The sequence below is a fragment of the Diorhabda sublineata genome, chromosome 5, assembly GCF_026230105.1.
Source record: "Diorhabda sublineata isolate icDioSubl1.1 chromosome 5, icDioSubl1.1, whole genome shotgun sequence".
NCBI classification, from domain to species: domain Eukaryota; kingdom Metazoa; phylum Arthropoda; class Insecta; order Coleoptera; family Chrysomelidae; genus Diorhabda; species Diorhabda sublineata.
In genome coordinates, this window is record NC_079478.1 from 4,735,584 (window position 1) to 4,750,683 (window position 15,100).

Below are 15,100 nucleotides of genomic sequence, written 5' to 3' on the forward strand. Positions count from 1 at the left end.
AACACTATTTATACGACATTTTTCGTACTCTTTTAATACCCCACACCCCCGACACTCCCCTTGATCCTTTTTACAACCTATTTTAACGTAAAAAATAGTTATTGAATTTTTCCATATGAATCATTCTATGATAAAACGTCAATTAATAATTATAATTGTTCATAATTCCACTGAATTAATTTCATATATTTTTCACATATTATTTTCACTATTTAGCTGTATATTTCCAAATAAAATTTTATAATTTGTTAACACACGTAATTCTGAAAATTTCAATTTTTTATTTTTCAATACTTTCTATTTCTTTAACAAGGGATGATCGACGACTGGAATAATTTTTTTTGTGCTCAGTACACTTCATTTTTTTAGACCCCACAGCCCCACGTCGATAAGGGGTGGGGGATGATTTTTAGATAATTACCGAAAATCGATTTAAAAAATTCAATAAACTACAAGAAACGTTTGGAATTTGGGTATAAAACAACCATACAATGCATTTGAAATGCCACCCTCTTATAAATAGGAACTAAACTTGTTTGCCCACAGATACCATGTTGGGAAATTTTTGACAAGTCATTGGAATACCTCATGTTGACATTTGACGCCTAATATAAAGGTTAAAATCCACTTTCACAATCACAATCCTCGAGGTATTTGCTCCGGTGGTATTAATATGTTATTCATCGGAGGACAGCAATTTCTTTTTCCATGTGAATAACCTGACTGAAAAAAAAATAAGTTAAATTTTACTAACACCATGTACTTCACATTTTAGTATAAATAACGTAACGTATTAATCTCGTTGGCTAAAACAATAAATGATGTCAATTTTGTTGAACTCGACGTATTTTCAAAGATCAGTGTCATATTTCTGTCTTTTTATCTAATTATGGAATTCGACGAGATAGTAATCCAGTTGAAAGGGGAGTATGACACTATAAGATTATTTTCAGCATGTAAAGCGAGAGCTGAAATCCAAATAAAAGATTCGGGTGATGATAATTCAAATGAGAGACTTTTAGAGACCGATTTTTCATTGATAGAAACCAAATTAGAAGATATATTATCGAGGATTACAGAAGACTCTCCTGATTATGCCAAAAAATTGTCGATGATCACTTCAATCCTTTACGAAAAGGCAAAAGTATGCCTGACCATGAATCTACTTCCAGCATCGAGAAACTATTTAGAAAGAGCTTTGGATATCATGCAAGGTTATACTAACAATCCGCAAATAACTTTCATTTACTTGAGAGTGGTGAACTATCTTTCTTATGTTTTATCAAGAATGGGAGATTTCGAAACGGCAAAAAATTTATTAGAAAGGGTTGTTAACGAAGAAATTAAATGTGTCCCAATAGTATATAGTACAGAAGATTTATTCGTGTATTATAAATCAGACGAACAATTGGCTAAAATGAAATTAGAGAAACTGAAAACAAATAATATGCAGATGTTAGGCTGGGTTTACGGTAAATTGGGTTTGACGCATCTTTACGCCGAAACCATACATAATAGTCTACAGAAAGAACTCAACATTAATGATAGTGACCCTATTAATTGGTCAATCAGATGTTATAGATTAGCCTCATTGTTTATTGTGAAAGGTAAATGGGAGAACGCGAGATATCATCTAACTGCCGCGCAAACTATATTAGATCCTCTGGAGGTTAATTTAATTCCAAATGAGACTTTATTTAAAGCACAAGCGGATTTAGCAAGAGTCTGGGTTAGTAATATTTCATATAAAAATTATTAAATTCTTCCTCTCTTTTTAATCCCTCTTAACTTTGTCTTCTCATCTTGTTTTCGATATTCCCCCCAACTCTAAATCTCTATTCTGTTATTTTCTCTATAATAACCTGTCCACTGTTTTTGTAAATGTGTCCGTACCATCCTCATCTGTGTACTTTTATCAATTCCACTATGTTTTCTCCATTGCTTCCTTTCCAATTCCATTTCTTCTGTTACGTAAATGGATCATGAATTTACCCCATAATTTTTATCCCGAACATTCTCATTTTGTTTTCCTATTTTTCGCTGCTTTATGTATTTTTATTTTAGTGTTCGTACTGTTTCTGTTATTGTATGTATTATACCATTTAATCAATTCCTACTGGTTTGTTCATATCTCTTTTTACGAATAAGTTAGATTTTCTGGAACTGTGGGTAACATTCGTACTGCAACCCACTGTTTATACTACACAACACACAATTACACTGTCTGATGCAGGATGTTTCAATAGCCAGCGCGTCACAAACTTAAAACTTGCAACTTCTTCGTATTTATTTTCTCTAATCTCAATTTTTTTCTATTGTTTCTGGATACAAATATTACTTATAGTTATTTCTGTTCTCGATAAGATATCTATTTTTCCATATTCCTTTGTCTAAACATGTTTGGTTCCTCCTTTTTTATTAGTTTTATTCGATATCATCTGTTCTTTTAACATCTTTTCCATGACTGTGTTTAATTATCTATGTGACTCTTTGTTAGCGTCTTCCTTCTCGTACTTCATTTCTTCTTCAACCTTTTTGTAAATGATCTCTTTTTAAACAGGTTTTTGAAATAACTTCCCCATAATCCATTTCTATTTCTGCTTCATCAGTCAGTTGATTTTTATACTTTATATATTTTGGTTTTGTTTCTGTTATTCTATTCAATTTCATCAATTTCTTTTGTTATCTAAATTTCTTACGTTTCATTATCTTTACTTCCTCTTTTTTAATTCATTGTATGTTTCATAGTCTGTATCATCCACCGCTGCCTGTCTTGTGTTTTACGTTTATTTGTGTTTTCATATTTGTTGCCAATCTAGTCACTTCTTGTATTTTCTTTTTGATCCACTGTTGTTTCTGCTCTCAATGCATTTCTGAATACTTTATTCTATATTTCCCTCTTTGTATTCTAATCTCATTTAAAACAAATTCAACTGTTGCCTTGGTCAGAGTAGATTTCTCTCGAGGATCCAAAATAAGCTTGTGGAACATGTTTCAAGTCGTAATTTTTGCTGTGATGAAACGTTGGCGGACTATTCATAATCAACATCATAAAACGCAGTAATATAAAGCTGCCATAAAAGCCATAATGGCTGAAACGCTGTGCACAAAAAAATGATAATTGTAGAATCCAGCTCGTTTAATATTGGGCTGCCCAATATCATAACTATAAACTATGAATTCAAATCTTGACATCTTAGACCTTTTTATATATTTTTCTTGATAAATCGTCCTAATTTTAGATCTTTTTTGATAGAAAATTTGATTAAACAATTGACGTTTTGATCTATTTCGGTCTTTATCAAAATATTTTTTAGAACTAATTTTCTATCAAAAGAGATCTAGGATCAAGACGATTATAACGATTCATTATAAATTAGACCTTTATTAAATTTTGGAATAAAACGAAAATATCCTCATTAGGACGCAACTATGATTGGGTTCATGATCTGAATGTTCGGATCACGTTCGGAAACTGAACAAGTTACGCGGGTTGTAATCATATAAAATGATCCTTTCTATCCTGATAGACCGGAGGGTAAATGCGATCAGTTGAAGGGTTGTTCCATTTGTCTATGGTTTTTTTGAACTTTAAAAATTATTTAAATGGCTGTGTACTATTAATTCTCATGAGCAGTATCGTTGACAGGTTACTGGGGTTTGCGGTTTTTATACTTTTCGAAATTTCAGCATAAAAATAACTTAGTTTTGAACTTGAGAAATCAATTATTAGGCTTCTATAATCTATTATAGTTTCAATCTTTTGAGTCTATGGTAGAATTCTTTCAAGCAGAAATACCTTTGTCAATTTTCGGAACTTGTTCAATGTATTTGCCATTCTTAATTCTGAAGGTAGCTGATTGCATAATTTTTTGACACTGAAGATGATGAAATTTTTTACGAGATTAGAAGTGGGTATAGTTAAGTAAATGTCCAAATTATTTCTTTTAATAGGGTAAGTATGAATAGGTGCCTCAGTTGAGTGACCTCAGTGACCCTCAGTGAAAGGGAAATTCTAATTTAAACCAGTACAAGAAATGAGCTGTTCAGATACAGATTTAATGGCAAAACTAGCAGAGGATAATTTTTTTGCCAAGTACATGTATAGACTATTGAAGGGCACCGTTAATATGTAGACCAAGAAAGGTCCTTTATAGGATAAAACTTGAGTTTTCTCAGTGTTTAAACAGAGATTTTTGTCCATGGTAGAATGTGGAGCTTGTATATCTGGACCACTCTAGGAAGTTCCTCCGTGAATAAAGGGAATTTATCATTAATTCGTAAGTGAATATTATTTACATTTATAAACACATTTTCTCATTTTACTGTAGGTTAGTTACGGCATTCAATTATTCGGACTAAGCAAGCGTTCAGTGCTAGAAAAAGTATGGGACGAAAATAGCGAAATTAATCGTCAAGATAAATTAATAGACACTCACAATTTTACATTTGAAGGTATGGACATAACCGTTCCGGATATTCCCATTAAAGAAATCCGTAATATTCGAGAAGCTCGCGACTTATTTACCCATACACACAAATGGTTGAAGCGAGCTCGTTTATTTTACACTTTACGAGAATATCCTTTGCAGTACGTCAATATTATCCTGGAATTGAGCGAATTGTACAAATACCTCGCTTCGTACGAAAAGGATATCGACGCTCAGTATGACGTACACAAAAAAAGATTTGAAACTTTGGAAATGTTGAGTTCGGTAGTGAGAGACGTACGACCTGGTTGTTACGCCACCGTGTGCATGGAAATTATTAGAGAAATCATGGATGTGCAAATAGAAATGATGCATTTAAATCTGAAAAGAATATATAATCCGACTGAAGATGCGCAATTAACTGATCATCAATTAAGGAAAAGAATGGATACGATACATGCTTTCACTGAAAGAATTGAGAAATTATGTGATATTGAAAATGTTAGGGAGGCGTTTTTAATTAGAGAAATTAACGAAGCACAGGAAGAATCGTCTTTATCTGATATAGAAATTGGAGTAAGTAGAAGTAAGGAACCAGAAAGAAGGACTGACGAAAAACATGTAAATTCAACGAAAGCTGTCGGAAAAGGTGAAGAAAAACGAAAAAAGCGTGAATAATTCGTCACATTTTTTAAATAATTGTCATGTATAAAAATTGGTTGTTTAAATATATTTTCCTACAATTATTTAATGTTATTATTATTACACAATTAAGGTGGAAATACTGGAACCCTTGGTAATATTCATGCTCAACATTACTACTAGCACTACATCAACACTTAAAACTGTCTAAGGTGCGTTTCGAAAACCAAGTTATCGTCTTGAGAGACCTAGATTTACCGATAGTATTTATTATTCACATTTTTGTATAATCAAACTACATATTAATTGATAAACTTGTGCAGGATCATTATTTGTAAATTCTTGGAAAGAAACTTTCATTCGTTCAAAGAATGACGTGAAAAATAGAATTAAATTATTAGATCAACGCTTTCCCAAATTTTAGTTTTATTGTCAGAGAATGTTTAGATAAATTATTTTCGGGATACTGAACAGTGTGACTTGGTACTATTGAATGACTAGCAAGATCTCCAGACTTAACGTCATTCGTTCACTTCCTTTGAGGAAATCTGAAAGGCAATGTTTACCAAAGTAGATCTGCTAAAACTGAAGATTTGAAAAACGGAATTGTAGTGGAAGTCGTGATATAGTGTATAAAGAACCTGAAGTTTTGACGATGGATACGCAATATCGTGAGTCATTAATTCCTTTGACAAAATACAGGAGAGGTTTGTACTATTAGTTGGTATTAGCCGAAGCGCAAGCCAAAATAATGGTAAAGATAAAGTTGCATCATTCTATACCGAACCCAATAAACGTTAAAATGAGGGAATATTGGTGTTTTACGAAGAATTATCCAAAATTACTGTATGCAAGACTACTCTTAGACGCTGTCACCAAAAGGTTAAAAAAGACTCGGAGTACGACGGTTTATGTGTAATCATACATAATACGGACTTGCGTACTCCTTGAATAAATATTATCTTTTGTCGTTGGCTACTCGTAACGACTTCGTAGCAGATAAGAATCAATGAAGTTGTCAATGGTCACGTGATATTCATAGTTCATGGTTCGTAGGTGTGGGCGGCTGTGAAGCCGTTGAACATATAGGTTTTCAGATAGGCCCGTCGTGCCCCATTTGACCTTACCAAAGTCCGATGTTCTTTGAGAAGCCGATCAGGTGCTTTGGCTTGAACCCTTTGATGTCGTTGATGTGGGGTTTACCCAAGTGTTTAAATCGCGCCCGTGTAAGTGCAGGGCACTCACAGATAACGTGGTCTACATTTTCGTTCTCCTCCATGCACCAGCGGTTAGAATTCCGGTCACTAGTCTGATTTCACCCCTATTTAGCTGGAGCAGTTGTATGGTGGAAGACGAGTGGAGTCCGTCTATATGGGCCTTTGCTTGTCTTATGTCAGGCGTCTTCATCCATCTCTTGCAAGAAGGCTGTTGAGAGACGTGATGACACCAAGGATGAGTTTTGGGCCCATTGGTGGGTTCGCCGATCACAGACTAGCGAGTGAGTCCGCTTCGTCGTTATTGCACGAGTGGTCAGGCACCCAAACGAGCTGGATCTTGAGGCCATCAATCACCAGATTTCAAAGGACTCTCTTACACTCAAGCATTAGCTTAGAGCATACCTTTTCAGCCGCTATAGCTGGTATAGAAGCTCTGCTACCTGAGCAGATCGAGATTACCGTGATCCTGTGGCGTCGATTGTGTATTGCGCGTGCACATTCCATCACAGCGAATACCTCGACTTGGAAGACGGTATCGTGGTGCCCAAGCGAAAAATATTCGCTTATTTTGGGGTGTCACCCGCAGAAACCTGCACCGGCCAAGTCATTCCTCCTAGAACCGTCTGTGTACCAGGTGGCTTCGTTGTTCAGTGATGTGTGCCTCCAAGCCCTTATTATCAACGGTCGAAAGCGTCATTTGGTCGTTGCCCATCCAAATGATTGGACATCCACCTTTGGCCTGCGCCCAGATTTTTGCATGACCAATTGGTCCAGCCTGAAGTTCTTTGTGGATATTCAGCCTGTAGGCTGTTTTCATGGCTTCGAATTGTATCGCAAGATCCAGGACTGGAAGGTCTAGTAAGACCTCAAGAGCCCCCTGCTGAAGGACTCTGAACAGTCACGTGATATTAATTACAAGTTTTATTTGGGTTACGTTAATACCATTATTTTCTTCACTCGAATTAAAGATCGGTTTCAAATTTAAAACGTTTACTTGAAATAGGTATATTATATATTGTTTGTTCCTAATATTCTATTTTGATTTAAAAAATTCACTTTGGCCACAATAATTAATTAAAATAAGCACTGTAATTTTCACGTGAAAATAAATAACTTCTGCACAAATACATACAGTTTACTTTGAATCGAATTTAATTTATTTACCTGACGTATTGAAGAAAAAGAGGTGTCAAAAATAAACAAATAAATCATTCTTGAAAAGATTTGGTTGAATTACACGCTTGATAGGAAATATTTCTTTTCAAGACTCACTAAATATCGATTTAAGAAAAACTTGTTAATGAAATGGTCATTTTTTAGTAAAACTAATTTGGAATGCGAAGAGAAAATTTAATTACGAAAGTTGATACATAACTTATAAGATAGACAAATAAAAACAAATATTTATAATTCAATATGGTTTTATTGTTTTTCAAAAGGCTCTTCATTAAGATTAATACACATTTACATGTCTTTGAACCAATTGTCGAAGCTTTTTTTTTTATTTTCTTTGAGGTACCTTCAAAATATATGATTCAAACTCATCAACCACTTCCTAAGGTGTAGAAAAACGTTGATCTCGTAATTTATTTTCAATCTGCGGGAATAAGAAGAAATGTACGGCGGATGAACCATCAATTCGGTATTTTTGTTTGAACTGTTGTGTCAGAGCTCGCATTGTCTTCTGCGATTGGTTTTCCTGATTTTTTCGATGGCTGTAAACTTTCGGGTTCATATGGATAGATCCATGATACGTCGCCTATCAAGATCTTATAAACGTCTTTTGAAGCAAAGAGATTCTATATACAAGCATTTCTTTGCACCAATCGACACGAGTTTTTTTCTTTTGAGCGAACGTCAAATTATGCGGTATCCAACTCCTCAATCTCACGGTATGTCACGTAACTTTCACGAAATTAATTCTGTAGCGAAAGGCGACCACGATTGAATTTGGAACAAATCCAGCTGAACACGGTGGCTCGAGATGCTGCTTGATCACCAAGTGGAACTGCTGTTGGTTTAATCTACTTCGAAAGTCATAGAAAATCATCGCATGAAATTATTCACAATCTAATTCGTTTTTTGACCAAAATTAATGTTTCAAGTATCTGTAAACACGTCAAATAGCACTCTTACGACAACACGTTTTCTGAGTATGTTCATCATTACAAATGTTACCATATCTCACAATCTAAGCAGCAATCCTTGTACCATTTATGTCGATATTGACATAAAACCTATTCCGATCCATCTAAATGAGATCCAAGCCCTTTATGTGATTCGTACCATCGAAGCAAACAATTTGGTGGCCAAAAATACCCCGGATATCTACTAGACAGACCCTTCTCTCAAAACCCAAAAGTGCACATCAATCTGCATTCCTCCAAAACTCCAGCTCTGCAGATACAGAGTGTATGGGCGAATCTCAATCCAAAAGTGGAAATTTTGTGGTAAAAATCGTACGCTGCGGGTATTGAGATGTTTGAAGACGATTTTCTGAGAATTAAGTATCAATCCGAGAATTGATTTATAAAAGTTTGGGATCGGACCTTGAATGAACGTATATCTGGGACAGGAGCAATTAGTGCAATATCATCAGCATACATATGGATCTTTTCCGAAGAGCTACGGTATTTTCTGGTATATTGGGGATTATTTAATAGAAAAAAATATCAATTGGTTATAATAGTATAAAAAATATAAGTACAAATATAAGTTTCATACAGATTGAGTTAACACTGGTTTGCATTCCCATGTTAGAGGATTGCATCGAGCTATTCGAGGATGATCAGAAGGAAGAGACTTGTACTCATCGCCATATTTTCCTTTTACGGCTCGAATTGGTAACCTAAAAATATGAAAAATGGAAAATTCTTATATAAAACCGGATAATAATTTATTATGATTCACTCTTTTAACTGACTGAAATGAAATATAGAAATTTTACCATCTTCGGAATTTATATAATTGTTTTTCTGGTTCGATGTAAGTTTCTTTGTTTACACTTCCAACCGTAAATCGAGGATCATTTTTTTCTAGCTTCCAAGTTGATTTTTTGTAATCCCCTAAACCATAATTCTCTTGGTTTCCCTGAAATTAGAATATCAAGATCTAATGAATTATTTTAACTATAGATAGGAGCCAAAAAGCACTTTTACGTAAAATACGAACCACACCGAAGTGTGTTAGAAGCAATTTGTTTGAGTTTAATGTTGGACAAAACCTAGACTGATGTTAATACAAAGAAGGCTGCCACTTGGTCGGTGTTAAGGCTGAGAGCAAAAGTCCTATCATAGTCACCTGGCCGTTTTAGTTAACTCAGCTTCACGAAAGCCTGGAGCCCGCTTTAAGACCAAAAACTATTTACCCCGCAATAGATTGTAATTCTCTACAAGGCCCAGATTTATCTATCTTTGGAGTATTGGTCGCACATTTGGAGCTCCCAACCATATCCGTAGGATGCTCGACTCAATGTAGAAGTGAGAAATTCGACTCATAGGCGATCCAGAGTTGACCAGAAACTTGGACAGTAAAGAGCATAGAAGAAATGTCGCTGATCTAACTTTGTTTTACCAACACAACCACGGCAGATGCTCTCCTAAGCTATCCACCATAATTCCATTTAGAGCAGTATTTGCAAGACCTACTCGAAGCATACGTGGATCATGAACACGGAGTTCGCCTGCCGACGTTCGTAACGTTGGCGTTTATGGAACTCCTTTCTTTGGAGAAGCGCAAGCCTGTGGAATGATCTACCAACTTACAAAAGTTCAAGATCATTATCCACAGGACCACAGACATCTCCTAGCAGATATAATTATTACTAAAGACGTCCAAATATTGGCTTAAGCAGAAGATCTGGTGATAATTACAAGAAGAAGAAGAAACATCCTTGAAAATTGAGCAGGAAGGTAGTAAAAAGGAATGGAATAAAATGGAGAGAAAAATAAGTATACCAAGTAGAAAAGAAATCATAATGAATGAGGAGAGAAAATCTGAATGAATGTAACTAAAACTGATGAAGAAAACCTTAACTAAATACATAAAACCATTTAAAAATAATAGCGAAGTTAAAAAAATAACAGAATGGAATCTTTTAGGAAACTGCTCCAGAGAAAGACTAAAATACCAAGGGGAAGTCAAGTAAGAAATGATCTGATCAAAGTGAGAGTTCGTGGATGGTGGAACGCTACCCAGGACAGGATTGATTATATTTTACTATAGTTTGGTAGTAGAGTCAGTACATATGGTGATATGTTTATAGGGAGGATAAATATATTTGAAAGTTTGAAGGATACTGTATAGTTCACCAGTGTAAACTCTACACGTCGAAGGTAAGCGGAAAGAACCATCTTTAAAAGATCCACATATCTAGTATTTACTTACATAATCTAGAAATTGTTCATTTCTTTTCGGCAACTCGTCTATGTGCTGACTCTTCACAGGAGGTTTACCTGGATTCCGTTTAGCTATTTCAGGCAATAATTGATATGACAAGTAGTACGATGTCATATAAGATTCTTGAGATTTATCAATATAGTTTCCAAATAGTACATCGTTACCCTGAAAAACTGACAGAGTTGAGCTAAAATCACCTTATGTATCTGTTGAACTTTGATATATATTGTTACGGGTAATATTACTAAAAAAAAGGACCAGATGTATATATCCCTCCAACATTATTAATCATTACCTGATTCTTTATAGTGGCATCCCATATAACAGACCGCGGAAGGGTTGTTTTTGGTTTTATTCCATAATTACTTAGATATTCAGTAGTGTGGACATGCTTATTTTTTTGGTACTGGCAAGTTTCCTCAAACCAATTACCAAGTAGTACTTTTCTAGAATAATCTGTTCTTTTCTGGAATATAATAATTGATTGAGAAGGCAGCCCAATTATTAAATAAATTCATTATTTTTCTGGGCTTATGGCATTGAAAGTGGGCATTTTTGTCAGTCAGTTTTGCCATGATCATTGCATGGCCCAATAAGAACTTATCAGTTTGTAATGCAGAGACAGTATCAAAACAAAAATTGCAAGAAAACTCATTTTTTCATGAAGCTACTTAATTCAAATTAGATATTGATCGTGTTTTTTTTGAAATAAATTGGATTACTTATTATTGTATAACAACCAGAACTTACAGCGATGAGAGGACTCCATTGAATTTTTGACTGAGTTTTTGTACACAAACACTCTTTCAGGTGGGCGGCATCCTGGCTACATTCTTTAACCATGATTATAATTGATAATTTCGATGTATAGAAACGAAGCAATTGTCATATTCAGTCAATTATGACATCACATTCTACAATCGAGCAATCGAACGAATTGTTCAAAACAGCTGATGCTCATTTAAAAATGACTGCCGTGGGGTAAACAAATGCTTTTGCCGTGATTTTTATGTGGTTTGTGAAGTTAGTTATTGAATTTTAGACCTTATTATTTCTATACCCTATTTTCAAACTAGGACTACTGATTTGAATTTAAATTGACAATTATGTAGATTCCTGATTGGTCAAATGGCAGCTGGTTTTACAGAAAATTTTGACATATATTATGATTGACAATTGTATAAATTGTAACCAAATAGTGTCCATCCCGTTCTTTTTTGCGATCTTATTATTGTTTCATTAAAATATAAAAACAGTTCATTTCAGGACTAATTTTAAAATGGATTCAAATAATATTTCAATTACTAGCAGATATCATTCGCCCTCCAAAAAAGGAGCTTATAGTTTATTGCGAGATGGTTTTTTTTTCTAATATGCAGTGTTATATATAGTGTAGCTGAGCAGTAATATAGTCTGAGTAAACTGGTAAAAAATGAGCAAAATTCTGACTAAATCTCTTTTTATCTAATGAAAAGTGGTCAATTCCACCTAAAACTATAAGTTTGTCCTTGTACCTTTCAGATGCCACTGGTTTATCACTTTACAACCTTGAATAGCACTCATTCTTGTTTTATAAACTTACACGCAACAGTGGAAACTAATTTCCGAAAAACAAGCTGAGTATTAAAAATTGATTCAAAGCTTACTTGCAGACAGATTTTAAAAAATGCAAAAATACTCGGTTCCCGTTGTATTAATTTCACTGAAACTGATCTAAAAACAATCTATGAAGTAATCTCACCTTATAAAACAAAAAAACAAAACAAAACAACCGAAATACCGGTAAAAATCAAGTTAACATACGAGAAAGCAGATTGTTTATCCTACGACCATGATTTTGACGTAGATCAGCTGTTTTATTAGATTGCCTAGTTAAATTTATAACTGATCCACAGTTTGGAAACAGACTGTGGAGATATGTCAGTACAGCTCATCTCACACCTTTCAACTGTTTGGTATTCATCAGAAATTTATATATATTTCATAGAATATGATTAGAGATAGAATTGTTAATAGAAAGATTGGACCTTTTTTCGGATTCTTCTTGCTTCAGTCAAAGTGCATGATTTTTCTATTTAACTACAACAAAAATGAATAAAACATAATGTGTATAAACATAAATTAGATATTCTATACACTGTTAATAGGGATTTTGTCCACACATTATATAATATCTAGTAATGAGATACTAATATTTTCAAACCATTTTTTTGTTTATATATTGTTTTAGTTTCCAAATCAATTATACTTTAGAATGTTGCCTATTTATTTTTTTAAAGGAATTGTTCATCTAGATTCTTATCAAATAAATGTGTTATAATAATTTTTCAACATTGTTTTGTAAAATTTATTCTGACAAAGATCCAATATCCGTTTAGGTCATTATTATCCACTAAAACAATTCACTCCAGCTTGAAACACAAATGTATATGTTCTATATATTATAAACAAGCAAGTTTCTTCATTCACACAAATATAAAACAAGTTAAATAGAATATTTCACGAATAATTATTATTGTTCTACAGGATTTGGAACGAATTTTTTCTCGATTTCGAGTCAAAACATCCAGAAAAACATTATTTGTTCAAGTCGAAAGCAAAATTTTATAATTTAACTAAACAAATATATTAAGATGAATAATAATACTTATTATGTATAATATCAGAATAACAACAACAACAACAACAAATATTCATCAATAAATAAAACAGTTTAGACACTAATTTACAATACAGATCACGGTCGTATGTACACCGATATTTAATACCGAGAAACCGGTCTGTAAATACAAAAATAAACACAGCAAGAAACACGGGAAAACCCAGTAAAATTAAAAAGAGAAAACGAATCTTTAAAGTTTATAAAAAATAAAGACAAAGTGTGAAAAACTCTAATTAGTTAATTCTGTTTGGTTTTCCATGTACTGAACAATCCCAAGTTAGATATATTAATCAAGCAAGGAGTTAGGTTATATTTTCAAAATCAAATATTCCTACTTTTTTTGTTGTTTTTAGTGACTATTGTAATGTAAACCAACAGCCACTTTACTAATATTATGTATGTAAGCAGTACATATTGAGTTTACTAATTTACTCAATTTAAGTTCAGATCAATACAGACTATAAAATTTGATTATATTTTACAATTTAAGCATAATGTATCTTAAAACGAAATAATTCAATAGTTATCTACTAATGCTGCCAGCTGTAAAATTTGTTGCATAGCTGTTTGAAACATACAAGCTACTTTCAAATGTCAAATCAGCTGTTTGTATATATTTCTCAACAAAAATCAGAACTTTCTTTTTTTTCCTGTTAAGTAAAAGAATTATTGATTGTTATGGGTTAATAGAATGAATTTGAATTGAATTTAATGTTTTTAATAACATAATAATTTCGAAATCCATTGGGATACTATTAAATTATGTACAAACATTAAAATTTTTGTGTTAATATTTTGTGATGAATGTGAATCCACTTAAATCTAAATCTGCAGTGGACAGAGTCGCCTAAATGTCTGTCGTCATGACAACCACATCTCGAGGCAGAAGTCGATGGCTTATATTTTTCTACAAATAATATAAATTATAGTAAGTATTGATATTTGCGAAATGGGCGAAGAAATTCAAACAAGTGATAGCGATTTAGTATTCGAGTCAATAGAAAATGAATCCGAAATAAAATGTCAATTTTTAAAATGTAATCTCAAAGAAAACGGGACTTCTAGTGCCGAAAGTGCGGAATCGAATGAAACTCAAGTTATTAAGGATGTTTCCTATTGTGATAATGAATATGCTCAGTCTAAAGTTTCAGACTGTGTTGATGAAAACATACAGGAAATACAACTGGCAAATAATATTTTTGTTAAGCAAAATGAAGAAGGTAATTGGCTTTTAAGATGGGACATTCAAAGAAGAAGTGAAAAAGATTTTATAGCGCTTTGTTATGAAGGTGAGTATATTTTTTCATTGAACTGTGTAGATTTGTGAAATTTTTCACTATAGCACCAGTTTATATCTTCTATTATAGTCTTCCAGAAGTAATAATATTCTATAATATCATACTTCTCTTTTATATTACAAGTTTAGATTACAATAGACCGAAATATAAAATTACCTACAATTACCTACTTTTATACACCATAACCTCAACCAATGAAAGAAAAGAAAGAAAACACTTATGATAGTGTGAACATTAAATATCAAATATTTTATTCCAAATATTTAACACATTTTGATAAGTTTTGAAATATTGAAACCCAGTAGTAAAAGACAGTAAACACTGACTTGAATACCCACAATACGAATATTCTTATAACATTGGTTGCTTAGCTGCTTCAGTGTAAATATTGGTGGAGCAACCGTTCAGCAAAGAGCATGTACTGAGCATTCCGAGTAAAATGCTGGTCAAATG

At 33.2% G+C, this 15,100-nt stretch overlaps 3 protein-coding genes across 4 annotated transcripts in view; 2 read left to right on the forward strand and 1 right to left on the reverse strand.

Annotated features, from left to right (window-relative positions):
• Positions 1–889: 889 nt before the first annotated feature.
• On the forward strand, positions 890–5,108 carry LOC130444375 (KIF-binding protein-like). The gene is made up of 2 exons (XM_056779469.1): positions 890–1,729; positions 4,332–5,108. The coding sequence occupies exons 1-2, from the start codon at positions 890–892 to the stop codon at positions 5,106–5,108; spliced, it is 1,617 nt and encodes a 538-aa protein (XP_056635447.1).
• Positions 5,109–7,618: 2,510 nt separating this feature from the next.
• On the reverse strand, positions 7,619–12,540 carry LOC130443941 (uncharacterized). Its single transcript, XM_056778846.1, has 5 exons — positions 11,438–12,540; positions 10,983–11,153; positions 10,676–10,852; positions 9,237–9,379; positions 7,619–9,137 (listed from the first exon to the last, which is right to left on the reverse strand). Exons 1-5 carry the CDS (start codon positions 11,528–11,530, stop codon positions 9,008–9,010), a joined length of 714 nt encoding a protein of 237 aa, XP_056634824.1. The 5' UTR covers positions 11,531–12,540; the 3' UTR covers positions 7,619–9,007.
• A 1,415-nt stretch (positions 12,541–13,955) lies between these two features.
• Positions 13,956–15,100, forward strand: part of LOC130444203 (E3 ubiquitin-protein ligase HECW2-like) — a 164,280-nt gene continuing 163,135 nt past the window's right edge. Inside the window, exon 1 of one of the 2 annotated variants that reach the window (XM_056779257.1) lies at positions 13,956–14,638. In XM_056779257.1, coding sequence (XP_056635235.1) covers positions 14,299–14,638 — 340 coding nt within the window. In that variant the 5' untranslated portion in view covers positions 13,956–14,298. The remainder of the gene's footprint in view (positions 14,639–15,100) is intronic. The other variant, XM_056779258.1, reaches the window with a different exon arrangement.